This window comes from Scophthalmus maximus, chromosome 22, assembly GCF_022379125.1.
Source record: "Scophthalmus maximus strain ysfricsl-2021 chromosome 22, ASM2237912v1, whole genome shotgun sequence".
NCBI classification, from domain to species: Eukaryota; Metazoa; Chordata; class Actinopteri; order Pleuronectiformes; family Scophthalmidae; genus Scophthalmus; species Scophthalmus maximus.
Window position 1 is genome coordinate 1501576 of NC_061536.1, and position 26295 is coordinate 1527870.

The 26295-nt window shown below is 42.9% G+C and overlaps 2 protein-coding genes across 3 annotated transcripts in view; one reads left to right on the forward strand and one right to left on the reverse strand.

Annotated features, from left to right (window-relative positions):
- Window positions 1–4517, forward strand: part of col16a1 (collagen, type XVI, alpha 1) — a 67375-nt gene extending 62858 nt beyond the window's left edge. For both annotated transcript variants that reach the window (XM_047330059.1, XM_047330060.1), the window contains 2 exons: window positions 23–100; window positions 2527–4517. In XM_047330059.1, the coding sequence (XP_047186015.1) occupies window positions 23–100; window positions 2527–2720 (272 nt within the window). In that variant the 3' untranslated portion in view covers window positions 2721–4517. The remainder of the gene's footprint in view (window positions 1–22; window positions 101–2526) is intronic.
- A 240-nt stretch (window positions 4518–4757) lies between these two features.
- Window positions 4758–22651, reverse strand: col9a2 (procollagen, type IX, alpha 2). Its single transcript, XM_035620616.2, has 32 exons — window positions 22462–22651; window positions 20944–21018; window positions 20256–20291; window positions 20086–20148; window positions 17710–17763; window positions 17295–17330; window positions 15886–15909; window positions 15705–15758; window positions 15530–15583; window positions 14205–14255; window positions 14068–14124; window positions 13903–13956; window positions 12312–12365; window positions 12095–12148; window positions 11565–11618; window positions 11416–11469; window positions 11267–11320; window positions 11121–11174; window positions 10979–11032; window positions 9008–9052; window positions 8857–8910; window positions 8706–8759; window positions 8569–8622; window positions 8398–8469; window positions 7975–8010; window positions 7785–7829; window positions 7385–7417; window positions 7079–7225; window positions 6931–6985; window positions 6590–6778; window positions 6420–6497; window positions 4758–6052 (listed from the first exon to the last, which is right to left on the reverse strand). The coding sequence occupies exons 1-32, from the start codon at window positions 22531–22533 to the stop codon at window positions 5847–5849; spliced, it is 2076 nt and encodes a 691-aa protein (XP_035476509.2). The 5' UTR covers window positions 22534–22651; the 3' UTR covers window positions 4758–5846.
- Window positions 22652–26295: the final 3644 nt, after the last annotated feature.

Here is a 26295-nt window from a genome sequence, read left to right on the forward strand (position 1 = left end):
TAAAATGTGTGACTCTCTGTAGGACCCAGAGGACCGCATGGAGAAAAAGGAGATAAGGGTATTGGAGAGATGGGGGATGTAGGACCTCCAGGAGCACCAGGTATGTACCCCACTGGTCCATTGGTATAGTGGCAGCCATTTGGTTTGAGCTTCTCATCAGTCATATGGGACAGCTGTTTGCTGTGCATTGCATTTTGCACATTTCACTGAATGCTTCTAAAAAGAAAGTTATAGTTTCTTTATTCTTAAAGAGGTAGCAGACAACTTCCGTGCCCCTAGTGGTTCCGGGTGCTATAATTATTTGATGACTGTCGTAAAGCCGCTGCAGTGGTAAGATGGCGGTAAGGACGTAGGGACTTTTCCTCAGAGCTGCTGAGGAAGTTGTCAACACCAATTTGGAGATAACAGAGGAGAAGGAAGAAGTATGTACACTGAAGCTCATACTTTGTATTCTGGCTCCTATAGCCAATGGCATAACTAGTAACGGTGCAACCGGTGTCAAGCACCAGGGCCCATAGGCTTACAGGGGCCCATGACGGTAAGAATTTTTAAATAATACTGTTACGCGTGTCACTTCCTCAATGAGTTCCCTCGGCACAAAGCACACGCACAGTCTGGACAGGGGATGAGCACTTTATTCTTTGACACACATCCATCCATCCATCCATCCATCGTCTACCGCTTTATCGGGGGGCCTGGAGCCAATCCCAGCTAACATTGGGCGAGAGGCTCAACTGTCGCCAGCCTATCGCAGGGCCACATACAGAGACGGACAACCATTCACTCTCACATTCGCACCTACGTTCAATTTAGAGTCTCCAATTAACCTTACCCCATTCTGCATGTCTTTGGACTGTGGGAGGAAGCTGGAGAACCCGGAGAGAACATGCAAACTCCACACAGAAAGGCCCTGGTTGGTTTGAACCGGGATTCAAACCCTGAACCTTCTTGCTGTGAGGCGAAAGTGCTAACCACTACACCACCGTGCAGCCCCCCTTTGACACACACTAAACTCAAAATTAGTCACCTTTAATTCCTGTGCCCTGAGCAGTGCAGGTCAAACTCTACACGTTGCTGCTGCTGTGCTCAGTTGTGTGTCTTCTGTCCAGCCGCTAAAAGGGAGAGCATGATTAGCCAACTCACCGCAGCTAAGCCAATCATGCCGCTCCCGCTGCGCCGGCTCCTCACCGCTCTCTCCTACAGCTGAGTGCAAGAACCACGCTCACCTCCACAAATACCATGTTCATATCATATAATTAAATTCAATCAGAGCGGTAGGACACTCATTTTCTTCTGAAAATTTACGAAAGAAGGCTCGTTGGGGAAATGGCAATTTGTTTGTCCAATGACCTTGCTCCTTTTCATTTGTGATAACTCGACTGACTGAATTAATGAAGTGATTGTGTCATCAGGTGTCGTGCTTTCATTCATACTGCTAAGGCCTACATGAGTTGCTGTATTTTTATTTGTTCTATTAACGTAGCCCACATAAGATAACTTTGTGTTAATATGTTAATGAAGCTTCAGCTGTTTTGGATGTTTGTCTGCTGTGGTTCCGTATGTCCGTGCGTGTGTATGCGTCCCAAAAAGGTCCCAAGAAAAAATATTTGCATTGGGGCCAATCACAATTATGTTACGATGCTGCTAGCGTTAACTGAGGGCAGCGTTAGCATCATGGCTAACTCAATGCCAGCAGTTTCACCATTACACTGTGCAGTTTCAACATCTTAGTGACAAGTATAAGCCGAAAAGTTTTCTATTTCAACTTCGAGTTGAAACATTGAAACATCTGAATTATAATTTCAGTTAGAGTGAATCCTATTCTCTCATATGTTTTTAGGGCCTTTACATTTGCACAGGCATGGAAAATGCATCTGATGCGCCACCCTTTGCTAACATTGTAACACATAAATTATGCTAATTTCTTAAAAAGTTCGTCTTGTTGTTGATTTGTAAATTGCCCGCCTGATGTAAGTTATTCTCCACCATTGCTTAACTGTCTTAGATAAAAATAACCAGGCGTGTTATCAACCAAATCGACATCTGAAAGCCTTTATTATATCAAAGTTCAGATAGCATTTGCTAAATTAGCAAATTGGCAACTGCAATTCACACAGATTTTTTTTGTGGTTGAAAAAGCAACCAGGCTCACATGAAATGATATAGGATTTTAATTTTCCTGCATGCTCCAATGCAGGTGCAATATGAACATCATGTTTAGTTAATGCTGTGTACTCACTTTAAACTCTTTGGTCATCCCACACTTTTTCTTGGTAATTTAATCCGTCCAAACCCCAAGGGTAAAAATGTCAAGTAGATCTTAAGTCATTCTAGTCATATTTCACCATGTCAAAGACTGTTATCTATGGAAAAAACACTTGTGTAAGAGGTATATCGATCTCCTCAGCAAATTCTCAACCCAAAAAAATTATATTATTTGAATTGTTTGCCTCTTTAGTGATAACAACCAAAGCAGCGACAGTGGCACAATTATGACATTCCCTCTTTTTCCTCTTTTTCCTCCAGGTGTCCCAGGGCCACCTGGCTATGGTAAGATGGGATCCCCAGGTCCTGTTGGCCAGCAGGGTGTTCCTGGAATCCCAGGAAGTCCTGGTCATCCTGGTTCAAAGGGAAAGGATGGCCGGTGTAATCCTGGCGACTGCATGAGCCATCAAGTAGAGTACACCCCCAAGGGCCCACCCATGAAGGGCCCCTGGTAGAGGTGAAGGAGTAGAGGGGCAGGGGGAACTGAAGCAAAGAGACTACAGATAAGACGAAATGCCAAAGATCATGATCCGAAGTTATTGTATTCGATGAAATAAAGGACCAGCCATTGTTGTTGAGTTGTATAAGCTCACACACACAGATTTTCTACACTGTAGTTCTGAGCAAAAGTCCTTTATTTCCTTCTAAAGGACCCAGTGGAACTGAGGTCTGCCACGATACACCAGCAGCACATTTTTATTGCGTCGTCTATTTTCTTGTGAAAGCCAATTCATTGCTTTATTACTGCCTCTTATTTTCTCACTCTGTTTCACTCCTTTTGTACATTTCCAAACAACCCAAGGGAGGTGACAAGAATCTCAATCTCTTTTTTCTTCTCCTTGATTAATTCTGGCCTCTTTTTTCCCCCTAAATCAGTAGGAAGAGAATACACACAATTATTGTAGCACTTCGCTTCCTCCTCTCATATCTTTGTTCCTTTGTCACCGAATCCCATTTGGATAGTATCCCCTTCATTTAATTTCATATTCTGTCTCAGTGCCTGAGGTGTGATACATATTTGCAAATTTGACTTTTTGAGAATATCCCTAGAAAGGTTTTTCATTTTTTAGAAACAGAAGTCACAAACTTCCATTCCATCCTCTTTGACTGTTTTGTATATATTTATATTTATATATATATATGGTGGCTTTTGATACTTTTATCCAAGGATTTAATAAAAGGCATACGCATGGCTAAACACTCATTTTTCATTGTCAATGGTTATACGGCAACAAACTAAAAATGCCACAGGGATATTTTTCTACGGTCTTTAAGCTTTCAAAAGGGAATAATCTGTTCAGTAAAAGACAAATTATTTATGGGAGAAAATTGCCTTGCATATTGGCTTTTGTAATTATTTTGTTCTAATGCATTTTGTTCATTCTAATCCCAGTCTTTGTGGAAGAGGAGCCATTATAAAGCATCTCTTCTCATTTTGTATTCCAAAGTAGCTTTAATCACATCTGTCAGCTTCACCAGGCACTTATTTAAGAAAACGGGAGCAGTATTTGAGCCCATTCACCCCAGGTACTGTAATGCAACACATTTAGTGTGGCCAGCAGAACCCCCGACAACCACACACAACGATAAAGGAAATGTTTGGAAAAGCATGGAAAACTGCTTTTGTGTTGTTTAAATGGTGCTGTATTTTGAATATGTCATTAATATTTCTACTGTTGTTCAAGTTTCAGTTTAAACTGCGAGCCGTGGTTTCTTTCAGAAGCCAACCCACGAGAAATAATCAATGTAAAAAGTGGATGACGCTTTTTCAAGGCGGCTTGTTGTGACCATTGTCAATCTGTGTAATGTATCAAACACCATTGAGAGGCTGTTGTTCATCCTCTGACAGTTAAAGAGACAATGGGCCCCTGGGCACAGAGCATGCACCCCTCCACATTCAGACTTAAGTTACTTAGTTGCTTTGCCTCTTTGTATTGTTTTATGTAATTTTTTGTTTCTTTATGGTTGATTTGTGTCTCTTTGGAGTCAGTCTGTATCATTATGTGATCTTTCGAGTCCCTTTTTGGTCATCCTTGCCTCTTCATGGTTGATTGATTGACTCCCCCATAACACATGTCTCTTCAAACAGAGGATCTGGCCAAAGTGTCCACTGACTCCTTGTGCCGGTTCAGCAGTCTTTCTGTGTAGCCGTCAACTCTACCTGCGCATCTGTTGCTTTACTGTCATACTTACTTGTGCGTATGTTGTTTAATGAAACATTTGAGAAACAAAAAAACTGAATTTTGAAAGCAGAAACGTGCAAGTGTGTTTTTTTTTCTTTTTCTTTTCAGTGTTCATTTGAGCAATAATACTTAATAGTCTCATCAGGTTGGTTGAAAGCGTTGCCTTTGGCGCCGCAATAATGTCGACAAAAGCTGAGCATTTGCCGCTTCGGAAGCATGGCCGTTTATTTACATGCATGAAAAGGAGCTGAAGGAGGTAAGTCAGAGCAAAGACACTCATTTCCATTCCCCACAAGATACAGAAAAACATTGGATTTTAGAAAACGTTCCTTTTTATTGGTTTGGGTTTACCTGAACAGCCAGAAGAAAAAAATAACTTCTTTACAGATGATGATTATATAAAGAACAATAAATAGTTTTTGTTGATGAAAATAAATCATTCATCAACTCGCTGACACCCTGTGGAAAGTTTGGCAGTGGCATAGGAAGCACATCCGGACTGGTAACTGATTTGTTTCGAGGAAAAGTCATTATTTCTGCAGGAACTTTTTATTACTCACTGAATTCATTAACACAGGATTTTTGTTGGTGCATATCGAAAGCCATTCCTTTTTCTCTACATAATAATCAACACACATTTACAAAGATTTACAGCACTGCATTGTGGGAGATGGGGAGTGCCCATCGGGATATGCTGTTGCCAGGCAACAAGAGGAAGAGATAAAGCTAGTCGTTAGTTTTTAAAATGAGACTTGGGTATGAAAGCGGGGATTGGGGGGGGGGGGGCAATGTACACATGAGGTAAATCACTCAAGCTGTCAGATGAAAATACTACATTTTACAATACAGTACTGAGTGTGATATTAGGCTTCAATCATTTATTTTTGTACACTTTCAAGGCATCGGGGGTGATGTTGCGAGACAGACGGGGCATTTAAACGTCAAAAACAAAATATTGCATGTATAAAAACCATTTAAAGTGACCTTGGTGTAAAAAAGAAGCATCTTTCACCATGCTTGGTTTCCAGCTCCCCTCAGCTCAGATGGGAGAAAAGGAGATGGAATATAAAGCTGTTCCTCTGTCACTGCCGAAACAGGGCTGGAATATTTGGATCATCCAAAACACTAGTGAATTCAAAATGATGTGGGTGGCTATGAGCTGCTGCTGTCATGGTGGTGTAGGGGATTAAGATCAGAGTATGTCCCACCAGCCAAATACTTAACGTTGGGAGTTTCAGGAGGGGTCGCTATGCATCCAGTCACTGTTATTGTCCCCCACCCCTCTTTCTTGATGTTGTCCGACCGAGAGGAGTCGTCTCTCTCCTTCTCTTCTTCCTCTGTCCCTCTCCTCCTCTCTCCCAGGTGATGTTTGTGAGCTGCTGATGGAGAGACAGGTCTCTAAACATTGGGTCCCTTGATCCTTCCCGCCTCCTGTAGTCTCGGGGAGGTGTATGCCGACGCGGCCAGACACATCGCTGCCTCGCAGAAGCCTGGGAGACCCGGCGCGCCCGCCTTCCCGGGGTGACCAGCCTCTCCAGCTGATCCCTGGGGTCCTCTCTCGCCAGGCCTGCCGTCCCGAGCCACACCATCCACACCAGGAGGACCTGTGGATGGAGCGTGTGGAGGTCTTGAAACCCCTTTCCTCACTTTAACCACATGTGTGTACTGTATGTGTGTGTGCCTGCGTGCACAGGGGATTTTGGGAGTGTTTTTTCACAGTTTGAATACTGCTTTTCCAAACCTATTACATGCAAATTCAAGAGCATCTGTTAAATGACTATAGTTAATGATGCTTTTAAAATGTCTTTGAGCAGACTCTCCTGTGGAAGGCACAGTAATGTCAAGTCCTTCACTTTCTTTCTGTGCCCCTCCCCTTCTTAACCTTTACATATGTAGGCTGTCTTTTTAATTTCGTTAAGTGCTTAGATGATACAGATTTCCATCCAGGCTGTGGGAGGCTTCAGCTCTTACCTTGTATTCCAGGAGGTCCTGGTTGTCCTGGGTGAGGTTTACCAGGATCTCCTCTATCGCCCTTTGCCCCCCTCTTTCCTGTAAAACACATAAAGGCATCAGAAAGACTCTTTCTTTCTACTGTGTAGTCATCATATGTAAAATTATTAAACCATACTGTCGGTGTTAACCTTTAAGCCCCGTGTTTCCAATTTGTCCATGTGCTCCAATCATGCCAGGAATGCCCCGGGCGCCAGGCAAGCCATGTGGCCCCTGAGAGCCAGGTGCACCCGGAGGCCCAGGGGGCCCGGGAGGTCCCATTACACCTGCACCACCGAGCACAGCCCTCTTGGCGCTCACCGCCACCGCTGCTAGCCTCTCTGTAACCCAGGAGACAGAACCATCGGTTTGATTCAATTACCTCTGATGATGGGCAACTGATTGCTCAGGAGATGAGAGCAGTTTCGGGAAATGAGCTAATCTAATCTCCCCTGTGGACATCAAAGGTGCATATTCCGGTCTAGACGCTCACCCTGCAACATCTTCAACACCACCTCGATTATATGCTGGTCTGATGCATCGCGCCCCTGGAGGGAGGAAGAGGAGACTGAGCATCACAAATAGACTGCCATAAAGAGCTTGCATCAAACATGTTGTGACCAAGAGTAACCTGGACTTACAGATGATCCCTGAATGCCAGGCATGCCAGGTACTCCTCGCTCTCCATTGAGTCCCCTAGGACCAGGAAGCCCTGGTGGTCCCTGGTCTCCTGGCTTACCAGGGTCTCCGGTGGGTCCGTTGTGTCCGCCGTCACCCCTAATTCCTTGCTGTGAGGCGAAGCACATTAAGAAAAGGATGAATTTAGTAAATGTAGAGACTAATGACAAGAGACGATGGTAAAAGTAAAAAGAAAGACTGAAACAAATACAGGACGGAAGAACAGATCTGGCATCATCAGAGAACAGTCCACACGGTTCGATCCTCACCTGTCCTTTGGGCCCGGGTTCACCAGACAGACCCTGTCACGGCAGAGACAGACAGACAGACTTTCATCACTCCCATCCATCATTTCTGCCTCAGAGACACTCATTGAGCAATAATTCAAGAATGAATATTGTAAAAGAATGTCTAAGAAAGAGCCAACATGCATCATTGCTTCACTGTCTTGTAAATAGCTCATTCGCCATCTGGATTATTACAGGGATTTGTATGCAAATTCAAAAGCAGACTTCCTCTTCTTAACGTCTGTGTGGTGATAACTTTTGCTGTTATATATCACTGTGCTCTGCTACCTTTAAGACCAAATGTTTAAATCTCTTACTTTTCCGTGGTTCTCGACAACAAAAAGTTTGAGAGGGCTTCGGTTTGTGCTGTAATGAATTTTACCTTTTCACCTTTCTCGCCGGCCAATCCCTCAACGCCAGGGTCACCCTAGAAAGTGACAGAGAGGAAAAGATGAAGAGCGTCGAGGGAGAGGGATGACTTTAGAATAAAAAATGTTCTCAGCATGAAGCAGGTGTATAAGATAAATGAGGCTTCGGACGATCCAGTTTAAAAGAGCAAAGCTGCAACTCACAATGTCTCCCTTTGACCCGGCTTTTCCCTGGAAGCCCTGGAGAGGAAGATGGTATGAAGACATGTAAATAAATTAATAAATGTGGTCGAATGTACATTTTAATATCCTACATGTTGGTTGAAGCCAGTGACACCAGAGACCACAAAGTGAGGAAGATGAGGATGGTTCGATTGCAATGAACCACGATCAGCTATAACATGAAGACAGGTAACTGGTTTTGGGGCTGATTGTTTTTTGTTTGTAATCTCTATTGTTTGCCTCATTCACTGATTTACTCTCGACTTATGTTGGGCTTTTACTCATGGATAAACACTGCCCCCAACGGACAAGTCGGTGTAACTGAATAATTATGATGCCTGTTCAAATATCGGCAATGTTGGAAATGTCTCACAAAGCAGCCCACACGCACGCACACACACTGACCTTGTCTCCCTTGGTTCCACTAAGGCCCTGAGCCCCTGGGACACCGATGGACCCTCTCTCTCCTTTGCTCCCCTGTTAGGACGTAACAGAAATAGTATTAGAGGCGCATCCCAAAATCAGCTTAAGATGGTTTGAGCATACACAGAAAGACAAAGACACAATGCAACTTACAGGCTTGCCGACGACTCCCTGTGGCCCGACCGGTCCCCGCTGGCCTCTGTCACCCTGCACAAGTCAGCAGAAGGTGAGTAAATGGGGTTTAAAGCGGCGGCTGTTAGTGTATTAATGTTATAATTCTGGATTTGTACCTTGGGCCCAGGTACTCCCTCCATGCCGGCTTCACCAGGAACACCAGGTTCACCCTATGAGAATGCAAGAATACAAGTATTCACCCTTCTGCACAATATGGAAGCAATCATTAGTTGAAAAGGCCATATTTTGTGTACAGCATATGCTCACCAGAGGTCCAGAGGCACCAGGCATGCCGACATGACCTCGAGGTCCAGACTCACCCTGACAAGGAGAGTCGTGTTAAGAGAAGGTGAATGTTTCAATTAAGATGTGAAAACCAGTAAAAAAACATAATGTAAGATTAGAAGGTAAGGCTTGCCTTTGCTCCAGGTCCACCTTTAGTCCCAGGACTTCCAGGCAACCCCTACAGAGAGAAAACACAGGACTAAGATAAGAGGAAATCAAAGTTACATCTATATCTTGTGCATCCTGGCTGAAGCAAAGGTGAAACCCACATTGTCAGAGCCGGCTCTTCTTATACACTCACTACGCAAGTTGTCTAGGGCCCCACAAATTATGCAAGGCCCTGCCCGTTTCCCCCTCAAGCTGGTTTCAGACATGAGCTCTGGAAGAGGTTTGCTGTGCACACAAAGCTGGAGATTATCCAAGTCAGACACATTTTGTGGCGTCTGGATAGTGTAGCAGGAGGCAATGCTCAATGTGAATCCTTCAGAGATTCTCCTGCTGTATTCTCACATGGGCTCGCTGACATTCTCCAGAAATGTTACGAGGGGGCTGGCAGGAAAATGCAACAATTGCGTTCTCACCCCACCGGAGAGGTTGAGCAAAATGTCCAGACTTCAGTGCCAATGTCTGAATGCAGCATCAGTCAAAGCATGTGTTGACAACTTTGATAAAAAGATGAAGCAGGCCTTTCCTTCAGAGCCCGAGGAGAGGAAAAATAAAAACTCTACACGGGTGAATTGCGAGAACAACAGTCAGGTAAACTTTTGGTGTCTGTGAATTAAATGTCTGCAAATAACAGTCATTTTGAGACGTTGATGTGTTAGCTTGCAGTGCAGCTCTCTCCATCTTAGCTTGGGGCAATGCATCTCTCGGCCTGCCTGTCTGCGTTGCTTGCTTGCGAGCCTTTGCACCTCACAGATTTAGAGTGAAATGCAGCTATTTGTTACGTTTGGCAACCGCCGACGGGCGATAATGTTTATGAACTGCATCTCAGAAAAGATAATCGGGTCAGGCGTGAAAATGCGTTCATATTCGCAGTGCACAAAAATAAAACACTTGCCAGCTGCAACCTCTGAGGACCAGTATAGAAGATATGATGTGAGAGAACTTTTCAAAATTCATAATGTGTACATAGACATCATTTCAAAACCAGACAATAGCTAACTTTTCTTTCTTTCAGGGTTTAGACTACTGCTCTGGACTAGGATTGAAAGCCATTGATTAAAATTGACTGGCTGGACATACTGTATAATCTGGATGCACATATTTTTGGAAAATTGGATGTAAATCTATGTGTAAATAATAACCATCAAATATTCAGGTAAGCCTTAATTTAAATGATATTTTACATTTGAAAATGTATTATTGGAATTATGGTGGAGTCATTTTGATTGGGCCTAATGGTGCTGATAAAGCACAGTAAGTTAATTTAAATTTAAAAAAGAGAGGATTGTAATAAAGCTGATTCCAGAATAAAAAAATATTTACTGTATTATATTAATAATAATGACAACAGGCTACATTACTGTGTCAGCCATACACCGGCTGGTATCAGGTTTCCCTGCAGTGATTTTGTGTGTGTGTGTGTGTGTGTGTGTGTGTGTGTGTGTGTGATGGTAGATGGACAGTAGGGCATAGAGCAGGTGACGTTATGGTGTTTGAGTGTCACTGCAATGACCACACAGATAAGTGTGCATCTCATGCTCCATTACCCCTTAGTCAGAATGACACGCACAAAAAAACACATGCACGCGAGTATACACACACCCGTATGAATGTGATAAATCACTCGCAGTGAGAGGGAGAATGCTTTTTCAGGGTGCTTAAAATTCTAAAAGAGTTTGGGCCACAGGGTCACTGTTGTAACCTGGATGAGTGCCCAAGAAACAAAAGATACTCAAACGTACAGGCTGCTTTGTTTCCTCTGTCTGTCTGTGTTCTGGCTTAGTTGAATTGAGGAGGAGAAAAGACTCTGCACTTACGTGGTCTGAGTCGACAATAAGTATCTACAGACGGCCTTATTTGCATGTGCCTTTAGTGGCATTGCTGAACAATCCTCAGACAAAAAGAAACCCCCCAAGCACTACAATAAAGGATCACTCACCGCTGCCCCCTGAGGACCAGGAGGACCAGGCATGCCAGCCTGGCCAGGGCCGCCCTGCAGGAAAGAGAACAGAAGAAGAATGAATTGCCATCTTTTACTGAGATTGAAGTTACTCATTATTATCACGGCTGGCAACCCCTACCTTGATTCCAGGAGTACCAGGTGTGCCATCTTTTCCATCAATACCCGGCAGACCCTGAAAACCCAGACAGATGAGTCAGTGGACTTTATTCGGCATGCTCTCCGAACACAACTGGGTAGCACACAAATAAAAGTGTGATCACTCACATTCTCTCCCTTTTTGCCGACTGCGCCCTGTGGGCCCTGGATACCGCGGCTGCCCTGCGGATGATAGGCAAATGAGTGTGAGTTAGGTTTTTTTTCGTGCACTGTTTTGGCAATAAACTTAAAGGGACAACAGTTGGAGAACCACCTACTTTGTCTCCCTTGTCTCCTGCCTCACCGGGTGGTCCCTGAGGTCCCTCCTCACCCTGCATACAACAAAGAGAGTCTAAGTGCACTGGAGGAACCTGTTTTTTCCATTATTAGTCAAGTCAATGTGTGTGCGGTGTGTGTGTGTTCTTACAGGAGGCCCGGGAATTCCTACAGGTCCGTTGATGCCCTTGTAACCACGAGGCCCCTATGGGAAAATGAAAAAAGTGCCATCATTCACTACAGATCAGGGAGGATGCTAAGTTGAGGTAACCTACGATTACTTATGATGAAGGGCTAATGAGCACTTAACTCACTTCACTAATGGGAACGACACTGAGAGCCAGCCACTCTTGCCTTGGCACTAAGCCGGGTGCTAACTTGGCTAACGCAGCTAATGTTAACAGTGAGACGGATGGCTACAGTGGGTCATTAACTACAGATGGAGGCACCGTGGACCCAGACAACCCCAACTCATTAGAGGGAGGGGAGAGATTTGTGTTAGCATCATTTCCATATGTCCCCATTGCAGCTAATGGATGATGTTTGTATAGTGGGCACAGGTTTGGCTGTGCCTCCTTATTGGTGCTCATCTGAGAATGAGAACAGCCTTGCATCCAGAGAGAAAGAGGACAAAAAAAAAATTACATGTGATTTGGAAAAAAAAAGGAATGCAGTACTCACTGCTTCTCCTTTAGGACCCATCATTCCTGGATAACCCCGCAGACCCATCGGTCCCTTACAAAGAAGCACAGAACAGCAGGGTGAGAGACCTTGACCATGACCACCTTAAACATGTTAGAACACTGGGTCCTGTGATTTGAAGATTAAAAAAAACAATACAACATTGGCCTTTATTTCTAACTCTGCTAGGAGACTATGAGTTCACTTCTCAACGTACCGAAGGTCCTGGGATGCCCTGTTCCCCAGAGATGCCCACTTCTCCCTTGAGGCCCTGGTGGAGACGATAAAAAGAGGAGGCTGATTAGTTATTCTCATTCTGAGCTGCTCTCTGTAGCTACCAATCATGGCACATTCGAAACATTTGCATAAACTCATAGGAGGTCTTATTTTGTTTAGTTGTTTTGTCTGGGAGAGTGTGTGTATGCCTACACAGTTAAACCCCAGAAACTCTGAGCTGGAGATGCAATCCTACTGGTACCAGTCTGTGATGGTTATCGGTTGCTTTTGATATCTCCGTGATGTTGGTGTATAACCGCACTGCACAAAAAAATACTTAAGAATAACTTACAATTAGTCAAATAACCATTTTCAAGTGGTTATGTTAAAGCTTGAATGGTTTATCTGTGTTATTGTAGAAACAGTTTGACATTTTGGGAAAAACACTGAATCTGTTCCTTGCTGAGATTTATTTAACTAATAGAACATCATGTCTTTGAGTGAGGAGCTGGAGACGGTTTTGTTACAATATACTGTGGCAGAACAGTTGACTTGGTTCAAGACAAAGTTTGAGAATGTGCCTACCGTCATCGCTACAGGTCTTTAATTGCCCTTTAAAAATGACAAGTTACATAACTCCCTGAGTAACTACAATTTCAGTTTTTTTAAATTCCTGTTCATGAATATATGTTTGTATTAGTTTTGAGGGCATACTTTTGAATTGGAGAGAAGGGTTGGAATCTTTACACTATGCTTAACTAAACTAAGATAAGCTAAACTAAGCTAAGCTAAGGTAATTGCATCCTGGCTCTGTTAACCAAAAGACATTTTGAACTAATTCTTATGGGTTGACCATCATTGATGACGTCATTTCTGTCCAAATAAGGCCCGTAAAATCCACCAAAACCAACACGTTGGTCCTCAAACGGGCGGAGTTGGTCTACTTTTGCATTTCTACATTCTAGAGATGAATGTGATTCTGATCCTTCTCAATAGTCTACTGAGTCTTTGGCATCACAGAGTCATCAGTAATGTACAGCAACAGCACATTTTTCATAGATGGTAACAGCCAGTGGGGATGTAAACAGCTTGTGCATACTGGACTGTTTTCAAAATGAAGAAAAGAGACAGCGGCACCGTAGAGCAGCTTTGAGGCAGGGCAGGTCTTCTAAGATACTTTGTGCACTGACTGTTTAGAGCGTCTAAGCACTGCCAGAAGACTCCCTGTGTGGGGAGATCAGAGGCTAATTCCTGGGGCTTGGCTAGCCGCTCCCTTGGAGCCCACCGTGTGCTCATTAGCTCTGCTTAATACAGCAAGGTGAGAGGGCTGCGTGAACCCTGACTCTCTCATCCTCCCCTCTATGTACCTGGATCTTCAGCGCCCCTTTCATCTGGCTGCTGTCTGCAGGGCCAGGCCTGACTAATCACAGCCAGATTAGTGCCAGTCATGTGCCTCGGGGGGCTTCATTAGAGCTAATCCTAGCCTCTGCTGGTCCTGAATGGTGGGCGAGTGTGCAAAACTGTACAACATCTACAAGTATGGGTGTTTGACTGCATTGGGGTTTCTCTACAGCAGGAATTGCGCAGCTTACCAGTTTTCCAATGCTGCCAGGCTCTCCCAGAACACCAGCACGTCCTTTGTGTCCCTAGAGGGCAACAACAAGTCAGCATGTTGTCCTAACAATTTTGTAATATAATATAAGCATTGGTACTTAAACAATGTGATTATTCCTACATAGAAATTGCAAACTACTCACCTTGACACCCTGCAGTCCCTGAGGGCCTTTTGGTCCTGCTGGACAGTTAAGAGGACACTGTTTTCGAGAGAGGGAGATATGTGGATTATGAAATTTGAAAGCCACTTTGCAAGAAAGGAGAAGTCATTAGATCTTACCTGGAAGTCTGCACTGCCCTCCTCCCCTCCGATGAACTTCCCTGGAGGACCCTGGAAAGACACATCGACAGATAAATAGACGGATGGGTGAAGAAAGTCATCTGGTGACAGTTGCCTCTTCTGCCCAGAGATGAGCCAGCACTCTCGTTTTCTCTCTCGTTTTCTCTCTTTCGCTATTTGTCCCTCCATCTCTCCCTCTCTCTGTTTATAGATTGAGTAAGAAAGTGCAGTGTATCTCTACTGGGGCTGATGTATTCCTGCAACAGTCGGAAGAGACAGCCCAATGATCTAATGGGGGTTTATTTACCCTAGGACGGCACTAAAGCTAAACAAATACACTCCCCTGGGCTGAGACCATCACTCTCAATGAAGACACCCCCCTCCCCCTTCTTAGAACGACACCATTGGAAAATAGACATGAAAGTGTACTGCTCAAAACTGTTTGTGATATCTCACCACCACTTACTGTCGTGTCTGCTGGTACATATGTATTTTTGTTATCATATAGTTCATAAAAAAAAACTGGCAATTGCTTCTTGTTCTGTAGAAAAGATCACATGTCAGCATGGCATTAGCAGATTTGATGTTGAGTTTGTCTTAACTTCACTTTTACAATGTGACCCCATTCTATAAAATAAGTCAACTTCCATTAGATTGGTGTAACTACATGCCTGATTAAGCCCAGTGAGCTGCTGGTAGCTCATTTATCTCCCCATCTCTTTTTTTAAGCTGATCTCACCAGTTGCCATGAAAAAAGACTATCGTCAGTCACAGATATGAAATGATTTACTGCGACAGCTTTCTGTGAATGACGTTTTGGTCTATTGCAATTAGAGCTAAACGAATTAATCTGCTTGGCCAATATATCAGCTGATATTAGCTCAGTGGAGATATATTAGCAGTAGTGTATACATCAGCCAATACAACAAGAATTTACAGCACGGATATGGCAAAGATTGTGGTTAAAGTAATCAGGATAAGGGCCATGTTGTCCTCCACGGAGCACTGACTACTTCATTTTTCAACTCTTAATGTCACACTCAATCGTAGAATATGGACATCAGACGTACTTGCGCAATATTTATGTTCTTGAATGTATCCAGTGTCCTTATGTTGATGTATAGTTCGAACAGAGGATGTTCTTGTTGTTTTGTCCAACCCCATACTATGACAGTAGGACCCAGTAGCACTCCAACCACTTAATTTCAAGTGTTCCAAAGGCATCCTAGCCTTGGATCGTTGTTGTTCCATTACAAAGCAGAGAGAAATACGACATAACATAAATGAGATGCTTCCTGGTTGAATAGTCCCGATTGGGAATTTACCGGCTTGCCAGGAGGTCCAGAAAGTCCTGGAGGTCCAGGTGGTCCCATGACGCCCTAGGCACAGCAGAGGAAAGATAGATAGTGAAGATATAATACTGACACTGTGAATATTCTAGCAGCATATTGCAGGTAACATGTTTATTAGTCGTGAAAGCAGACTAATAAACTGTCCTACCTTTGCTCCAGTTGCTCCGATTTCACCTGGAAGTCCAATTGGCCCAGGAGTGCCCTAGGCAGAGAAACACAAGAGAGGCACAGTACAGCGTGTAGCAACCCACAAAATAATTTCCACACCTCAAAGTAAAGGCATTAAGTGATAATGGTGTAACTATATTAATACCAAACAAGCTACTTACAGACAGTCCTGGAAGGCCTGATCCCTGCGAGAGCGGAATGGACAAGAGGTTAATTAATGAATAACAAGTGGAACCAATCTGTCAGAGTATCAATTAACGTTTGCGAAAGTCAATTAATAATGGCATGAGTAATTCAATAATGTGAGCGTACAGTGTCAGAGTGCTGGGTAAACAGTGCTCAAGAAGAACAAATACGGAGGATGCAATTAGTTTATGTTTGCTGTGTCTTTGGCTTGGTATTAATTATGAACAGAGTATAAGCCTTGTTGAAGGAAGAACATCCCACTGGACAGGATCTCCTGTCCGGGCCACACTACACAGCGGCTTATGCTGAACAAAGGATTTAACATCTAGTGTTGCATGGGCTGACTCTGGACTCCATGTTTGACCATTCTGGGTGCTGTGATAGATAGACACAGAGCTCCACCTAGTGGTGTCACAGAGGGCTACTTTGCACTGGCAGCATTAGATGATGATAATGAACACAACATGTAGATCATGGGTGGCATGTTTTCTTCGTTGTTAAGGAACGTGCGTGGAAATAAGGCTTATGTCAGCTGTAGAAAACATATGCCCATGTGGGTGGACTTAACCCAAAAGGGGGCCCAGCTGGTCCGGGAGCCAGGCATGAAGAAAGAAAAGGACTCGGGAGGTCGCCTTATGAGACCAGCTGGATTACAATATGTTGGTAATTTGGCTGCAAACAATCCCTGATTCAGCCGGTCGTCAGTTAGTCATTAGATGCTGGTTCATAAAAATCATGTCGGCAGAGCGACACACAGTAGTGAAACGCAGGGACTGTTGCAACCATCAAGGGGAGAGCAGTTAGAGCATAATAACACATTTTTTTTTAAAATATCCTAACAATGAATGTTTTAAATGTTCTTAAAATAAAATCAGAGGAATTAGGGTTAATGGAATAATGAGTTTGAGGCCTCGGACGTCATTTGTCACGTGGCATACACAGTTTGATACAAGCTCCGTCACACTGGTTCGAGCTACAGGGCCGGGCTTCAGAAGGATCATCGCTTATGAATACAATTTTGTGTATCTGAACTTTTTTTTTTCCCCTCTTGAATGCCTGATTTATCATATCATTATATATCTTGTGATCCTTTTTAAAGGGAGTCTACCTCTAGGGTGGCAACTACTGAATTAAACTACCTTACTGTAAATTGTCTGCAGAATGAGCACTTCTGATAGTACTGTATAATCATTTTAGCAAAGTGGGAGTATGTACTGGAGTGTTTTTTACATCGCTGCACTGGTATTTTAACTTTGAGTCAAGGATCTGAGTACTTCTTCTATCAGATATTCATAAAATATGTATATACTGTATATACAGTATCCTCTCATCATACCTACTTTAAAGTGGCAAAAATGTGTAGGATGATAAACCATTTACTTACAGGAGGACCAGGCTCGCCACTTGGTCCAGGTCGACCCTGCAGACAACAGAAAACATCAATAGAACTACAAAGGTAACCTTTTAAAAGAGAACAATATCCTCAGGATAGAATATTTTGTACAGAAGGTGAAAAAGTATTTCATCACTGACGGAAGAATTTACTCAGAGACAGAGCAAATATCATAATCTTCTCTCACAAGCAAGGGGTCAGTGTCACGCTCGATATTAATAGAGCAAGATGCAGGGAAAATAACTATTCTTATAAAACTGACCCTTGTGAAATAGGAAGGTTATATTCCATCCACAATACCACCACAAGGGGAAAAATGCTAATGTTTCAGTTAGAGATTTTCAACAGAGTAGCAGTATAATGATGCTTTCTAATAATGTTTCCTGGTGGAGGTTTAGACACTTGCCTTAGGGCCAGGGCTCCCAACTGGACCTCGATCGCCCTTTGCGCCGATCAAACCCTGGAGACAGGCAGAAAGAAATGGAGGCAGGCAGATAAAGTAGACACGTGTATAGCGGTCCAACAAAAGCAAAGGAAGAACCCTGAGATAAGTTTAGGGGAAATGATCAGTTACCACTGTGCTTCCCACAGACTACACGTGACTTGAATTCACCTTTGCGACACTTGATCGAAGTTGACACTGTTCTTGTAAGTAATTAGGAAACAAATCTGAGATGGAGATTCCAGGGCGGATTACGGGATAAATCTCTGAGGAATGCATGCAAGTGTGCGTGTGTGTGTGTGTGTGTGTGTGTGTGTGTGTGTGTGTGTGTGTGTGTTTTAGCATGTGACCTTTAGGCACTGACGCACAATTCTCCTCCCCTCCAACTGTCTGAGTTCAGAAAAGCTGTATCACACTTATTATCAGATAAATCCGTAAGTGAAACTTAGCAATGCATTTCAAACCCAACTACCTGTCTTTATCTCTTCAATTCTTGTAATTACTATGAGATTTGAGTAAAATCAGTGAGGGATCGTGGATTGAATATGAAATAATTTCCACCTTTTCATTTAGTTTCAAAAACAAATTCATAATTCAAACCAAGGACTGGGCGATAAAACGATGAAGATAATTATCGCGAAATAACTTTTCCTCGATAGAAATATGAGACACGGTCAATATAACTTCAATATAAATAATTCCATCCATGTTTTGACAGACAACACAAACAGCCAATGATAATGAAAATAGCACCGTGCCGAACCAATCATGTTGCTGGAGTAGAGTTACAGCCGAGGAATTGGGTAGTGTGGAGCTCTTCAGTTCATTTGTCATGTTCAACTTCTGACAGAAAATAAATAATATTTAAACCAAAATTAACTGTTGTTTAAATGGTAGATATCGTCACATCTCACAACGTTTAAGCTTGACAGAAATAGTGATTCGATTTATATGGTGATATACTGTATATATATATATATATATATATATATTTCACCATATAAATCAAATCACTATTTCTGTCAATATATAGATAGCAATCAATTATCGTGATAAGATTTTTTTCCATATCGCCCAAACCTATTCAAAGCACATTTTCATGACTGAAACAGTGAAAATAAGGTTTAAATTGCTAAATCACCGCAATGACGAGAACTTAATTCAAGTATTAGAAAACGGTTCTAATGTTACATCAAAACAAAAGAAAGCCTAAACATTAACTTTGTGATATGCTTTTTAAATGTGTTTAAAGATGTCATTTTGTACGCATATTCTGCTGACAGTATAAGGAGTTAAAGGAACTCGGAGGGGGTTTCATTGTAAATTGTTTTTTCTTACACTTAACATTTCTCATCAAAACACATGTTGCGTGTCGCTGGGGTCTAACAAACACTCGAAATACATGTTCTGCCGAGTTGCAAAACAAGGCTGTGGGATATGGTTGGAAAAATCTAGTACGAGGACCTTGAGAGTCAACTGAGTTTGAATTGGTTGGGATTTCAAAGCAAGGTCAGGAATTGAAAAAAAAAAAAAAAAATCCTACTCCTTCTATTCAAGCAAAACAATGCTGCTGATGAGGACTTCATGATAATGTTGAAAGCTCCTGAAGAAATAATGCTATTAATCTGGCATCGCTCTCCTTCCCCAGTCAGTATGTGTATGTATATGAATCTATACATCCCTCCACGCTCATGTCCCCGTGCGTGTGGCAGTTTGACATGGGATCCGAACACGTCAGGGACTGGCTCATCAAAACAATACTCTACGGGAGCACTACAGGGGACTTTTTTTCATCTCCACATTTTTTGTCATCCAGCTGCTTCATGGCTATTTTTCACTGTCACACTACTTGTTCACTTTGATTTGACATTAAAATACTGTACATTTTAAGATTCCCTGTGGTCATGATTTGCGGCTCGCAGTAGCCTCATGAAAATGTTATTGATTTAAGCCTAGAAACTTTTGTGTGTGTGTGTGTGTGTGTGTGTGTGTCTCTCTAGTTGGGTGCTTTGGCTTTCAGAATCTTTAAAATGTATTTGGCTATTTTTTTCATAATGTGTATTCTTAAATAAGGACAGTTCTTTCACACTTTAGTAAATCCTATCACACCAGTTCGGGAATAGATTCACACTTTTTCCTCAGTTTCCTTTTTCTGCCTCTCTTTCCACATTTGGCTGTTTTCAGATCTCATTTCTCTCAGAATGTCTCTATTGGGAAGCAGTTTTGTTTTTGGTAATTTCTTATGCATTGTCATATCCATCTCACGTTCCCGTGCACTCCTCATCTCCTGCTGTCTCGCTGTCTCTCTCTTTCACTCTGCCTCATCGTCTGTTTACTTACATCGATGCCATTCTCTCCTGGCACTCCATCAGGACCTGGTTCTCCTGGCTCTCCCTTTTGCCCCTACATTGAAACAAACACGCTATTGTCAAAAACAAAACCAAGGGCACACACATAAATGATGGATTTTTGAAATATAAATTCCAATAGACAGTGAAGTACAAACTTACTGGTGGACCAGGGGGCCCAGGAGGTCCCTTTTCTCCCTGCAAGAGATATAGTGGTGATATGTATGAGAATGGTGCCCATGATGTGGTAGGCATACATAAAACACACACACACACACACACACACACAGACCTAAACAGGATGGGAACTCTTGATTTGGACTGAGCAACACTGGTCGATGTTAAAGCACCAACACAACCCAGAAGCTTTCTGGTGGCAGGCTGATGCTGTGCATACTGTAGCTGTAGGAGAGTCCTATGATGAAGGCGGTTCGTAGTTCAAACGTATAAGCTGAGCTTAACCAATCTTATGTTTAATTACATCTAATTTTGGATCATAGGATTGAAACCAAAACCCCTCCTGCAATCATGATGTTTGTATATTGCTCCAACGGCCCAGCGGCCTCCGTTTGCCACATGTTTATACAAGCCTGTGCAGAGTTAACCACAAAAATATCTCAAATGTATCACGTTACTGAGACACAAATTCAGGTCTGAGCTGAGGATCCCCTTCTCAAAGACCCCACTCTCTGCTGGGAACAGAGATCTTTTGTGCCAGTGTGTTTTCATTTGCAGTGCCCTCTGCTGGTAAGACTCCAGCCGTGCACAAGAAGCACAGGCCGAGGTATTTCTCCGGTACAATGATGGTCTTTGTGACCGACCTGTGGGGCAAACCTGTGTGAATACTCACATCAATGCCATCTGACCCAGGAGTGCCAGACGGGCCTGGTGGGCCGGGCTGGCCCTGAGGTCCAGGTGGACCCCTCTGAAACACAGAGAGATAATAAAATTTCGACTGCTGACTGACAAAAAATATATATATATCACAAAAATATTAATAGGCTCAATATCCTTTAGCAACATGAATATTAAGGTGATAATGTAGTCATAATATGAAAATGCACCATTACATTACAATAAGCTCAATCCTCTTTATTTCCTTGTAGTGACAATTTTAAATTATTTTTTATCAAGCAATGCTAATATTTGATATTATTTGAATCCACTACATTGAAATACTATGATATGTGCTAACAGTAGATCTATTAACCCAGTGATTTGACAAACACTGAAGGTTGCCAAAGCATTCAAATTGAATTAGACACTGGATACAATGTTGAGATTATGTAATATCGTATTGATTTGAAAATAAGTAGTAATGTAGAAAGAGTAAATAATGCATGAATAGTGTTCTAAATGAAATAGTAAAACAATATGCAACATATTCTGGTCCATTCTGCGCAGGTTACTACGACGTGTCCACGAGAAATTTTGAGATAATATTGAAGATAACGATGTACAGTAAGAGAAGAAGTAAAAAAACAAAGGACTGAGGAGGAATGTGGGAGGAGGGGTCATGAGACTGGCATTGTTTACTCCAGCCACCTCACCCCCTTCTCTCATCACTGTCTCCCCAGCCTTTATTGAATATCATGGCAGTGGATCAGCCGCTCCATCAGGTGATAATCCATCTTTGAATTCTAAAAAGTGCTCAAGAAAAAAAAAGTTCAAAAATGAAAAACAAATGACTAAAAATAATCCATAGGAGTGAAAACTGTTAGAAGTCCAGTAGATTACAAGTAGGTGTTTGTTTGAATAGTTTTTCACACACAGTGGACACAGTGTGTGTGTGTGTGTGTGTGTGTGTGTGTGTGTGTGTGCGTGTGTGTGTTCAATGATTTCCATCTCTGTCATGGCTTTTTATTTTGCCCCTGAAAAACTGAAAAGTCTTTGAATTTTTCTTCCACTTTATGAACAAAAAAGTCTTGTCGGGAAAAAAGGTAAGTCAGGTGAAGACAAAACCCTCAGATTGCATAGAAGCTCCTCAGTTGAGAAGAAATAATAGTCCAAACACGATAAGGATGATAATCCACAGAAGATTGTCCACTTTAATTTTGTCTCCACAGCAGCAAACACATTTCAAGCTCATCTTGTGTTTTTTTGTTGTTGTTTTTTTCATTTATTCCTTACAAGCATGCATTTTCAAGTGTCAAGTTTGGTACTCATCGTACTGCTGCAGACAACAAAAATAAAATTGTGAAATTTGGATCGGCTTAACCGGCACCTAGACGGCACACAGCACTTAACATAACCTCCAAGACATGCACATCCCGCTGGCCCTTTCCAGAGGCCCTTATCCTCACAAGACCCCAGAATAAAGAAGCAAAGCCCTCAGCAGAACGGATCTCAACCGCCCCTGTCCACTCACCACTTGGGCCAGAGCCAGGCACAAGGTCTGCAGTATAACCCAGGTCTTCAGCAAGGCAGAGAGAGCAGCCATGGTCCCTCTCCCCTGTCTGTCTCTCCTCGGTTCACCAAATCCTCTCTTCTTGCACCTCTTTCCGCTCCCTTACTCCTCTCCAGGCCGGCACAGCGCAGAACTGGTGGAGTAAAACTGTCCGAGAGGATGGGGGGTGGGGCGGGTGGGGGGGGGGTGGGTGGTGGGGCTATGTGCACAGCGCCGAAAAAAATCCACTCAGGAGAAAGGAGAGAGCTGAGAGGGGAGAGGGGTGAGAAGGGTGGGAGCAGGGTAGAAAGAGGGTTGTGTTCCTGTCCCACCGACGGCCAAGGGAAGAGGACAGGTACTCTATGCACCCATCGACGGGGCGGAACACACACACACACACACACACACACACACATAGTGTATGTACATGAATACGTAGATACACACAAACCTGAGACTTGACACAGGAGCAGACCTTTTTGAATATGCATGAAAAAGGCAGTTTCTATATGCTTTATGAATAATTAACACAACCAGTCAGGTAAAGCAGCAGTCGAGCTCCCCCCAAAGCTGGAGGGAGTGGATCAATGATTGAAACCTGATGGTAAAGCTAACCGAGTAAAGAACACAGATTGCTGAGAATCCATTCTATCTCTTTTTGTGTCTCTCTTTGCAAATTAGTCTCAGAGTGTTGTTTTTTTATCAAATCATTTTTGCCTGACACTTACATTTGGATGTTGGTGTAAATATCTCCAATCATTTCCCATTATGATTGAAGATGTTTTAATGCTCTACTACATGGGTGAGAGGACTGTAAAGCCCCTTGAAGCAAAGGGGATGTAATATTCACTTTGTCAGCACTGGCAGTGACCAGCAACTCATTTGTTACCTGCAGATATAAAGGGGTAATAGAGAGGTACCCTATTGAATCCTTTACTGACATCTGCTGGCCATTTCACACAGTGCAGGTTGGTTCCCACACTTATAAAAAAAAGTGGCCGGCTGAGGCTGAATAAACAAAACTCATGGAAATGTGAAAAATGACCTTATAGTGACCCCTATTGTACAAGCCGTACATTACACCAAATAAAGCAGTTTACATATTTCCACTAGATGGCAGCAAATACACACTATCAGATGCCCATCTGCAGAGGTGGCTGGTTGCTGTGGAGGCCTCAGCTGCACATTTGTCCTCCTCAGGGAGGATAAAGACAGTACTGAGGACGCTGAGCGGGGATGCATTTATTAGTAAATTGAGATTTATTGTACACAACAGGGATACAGCAGACCCCTATGAACAACAAATTAGGATACCAGCTCTGTGGTGGCTCATGTGCTGTATTTGTTTTGCCCAGTTTCTCTCAAAGCATTTATCACACTCTAACTCAAAAGTTGTTTTTGCCCTTTGCATACTTTACCCAAATGGATTAAATATTAACTATTACCAGGCTGGTGAACACTTATAGCCAATAGTTCTGAAATGATCTGAAGTTATTTTATCCAGTAATCTGCTTGTATCTCTGAACATCCATGCAATCAGGCCGACAATGTAAAGTGAGAGCAGTGCTGTGCATCCAAATAGAGTACACCATAGCTGTATTTAGCTGAGACCATGAACAGGCATTGTTCCAATCCTCTAATTCATTATGCTCTAGTGAACAGTGAAGTGTTTGCCTCAGTGCCACTTCTCCAACAAGTATGTTTCAAAAGTGACAATGTCAGCAACGTTCTGCAAATCCAAATGGCAAAATAGTTCTTTCTTGTAATCCTCACGAGTCGCTTCCTTTAAGCAGTTGGAAATTGCAACATCGAGCTTAGATTGTTTTAACCCTTTGATACAGTGTGTAACCGATACAAAGAAATATTAAGAGTGATTAAAAGAGAGCTGATACCTGGATTTTTGTTAGTACTTTGTATGCAGATATACTTTGTTTATATATACAACTGGTTATTTTCTTAACATTCTTAAAGCAGCAAGATTGAAGTCTCTTATGAAGAAACCCACACTCAACCAATTTGAATTTCTTTTTTCGAAAACGCTACAACAACATTCTCCATCCTTCTCATTTGGATTCAAGACAGAGGCACCTTAACCCTTCTCTGTTGTCATCCAGCTCAACCTCTCAGCAGCTTTTGACCTCACTACTGGGGTCCCTCAGGGCTCTGTTCTGGTCCCCCTCTCTCTTTATTTTACACTAGGTCATAAGGCTCTGTTATTCACTCACATGGCTTCTCCTACTGTATACAGATGACACCCAAATCATCTGGTCCTTTCCACAATCTCAAACCCAGGTGGCAGCACGGATCTCTGCATGTCTGACTGACATTTCTCTGTGGATGACGATGCACCACCTGAAGCTCAATCTGGACAAGACTGAGATGCTCTTCCTCCCAGGGAAGGCTTCTCCCACCAAATTACTTCTCCATCACCATTGAGAACTCTGTGGTGACTCCAGCTCAAACCAGCTGCAAGGCCCCTGGGTGTGACACTGGACCATCACCTGTCCTGACGACCCGATCCTGGAGATTCATCCTCCACAACATCATGAGGATACGTCCGTTCCTCACAGAGAAGGCAACGCAGGTATTGATGCAGGCTCTTGTCATCTCATGGGACTACTGCAACTAACTCCTAGCTGGTCTGCCGACATGTGCCATACAACCTCTGCAGCTCATCCAGAATGCAGTGGACCGGGTGGTCTTCATCCTACCAAAATTCTCCCACACTACAAAACTCCGCCGCACCCTGCAGTGGCTTTCCATGGCAGCTTGAATCCAATTAAAGGCACTGGTACTGGCTACCGTGCCGCGAATGGCTCAGGCCCTTCCTACATCCAGAACATGGTCAAACTTTACACCCTAGCCCGTCCACTCCACTCTGCCTCTGCCAAACGGCTTGCTACTCCCTCACTGTGAGGGGTGGGCAGCCGCCGCTCATCTAAATCCCGTATGTTTTTTGTCCTGGTTCCTCAATGCTGGAATCTTCCCATCGACATCAGGACAGCAGAATCCCTCCAATGCTTCCGTCGCAGACTGAAAAATTCTCCTTGAATCAACATGAATAAATAAAATACAATGCTCAAGGGAGCGCTTGAAGCTGTTTTTGCCTGTTTGATAAATGTACTCTCATGATTCTTGCACTTTTTCAGTAATATCTTCATGGTTGAATGCACTGATTGAAAGTTGCTTTGGACAAAAGCGTCAGCTAAATAAATGTCATGTAATATACCATACAGTTATGTGGAGTTGGTCAGGTGTAGGTGAGTTTATTCTGACTGGCTTGTAACATACCTGATAAAAAAAAAAATCACATTTAAAATTAAGGTTTATAGCGAAAGAGGAAATAGAAAAAAAGCAGATAAAATGCAGAGCTGTGAGAATTATGTCTGTTAAGACACAGTTTTATAATTTGGTAAATATGACTGATCATTTCATGTTGACAATGACACAAGAAGATTCAGACCACTCTTAAATGGGTATGTTAAACCTGAAACTACAGCCAGACTGGCTGTAGTGCCTGGCTCGGTCTTTATGCTGAGCTACGCTCACCTACTGCTGCCTGGCTCTGGCTTCTTATTGTATAGACAAATAGTAGCATGGTTGATGTCATGATGTAACTCATGGCAAAGAAGCAAGTAAGCATATTTCTAAAAATGCTGAGCTATGGCTTTTAACAATTCAGTACTATCACCGTCACAGTCTTACAGGCAACTGTCTGATTTATATCTACTTCGCTTGGCAAACCAGTGCTGCTCAGTTGTTATCTGAATATCTGCCAGAGTGGGCCAATTCTACCGTCTTTGATTTTGCATTTTC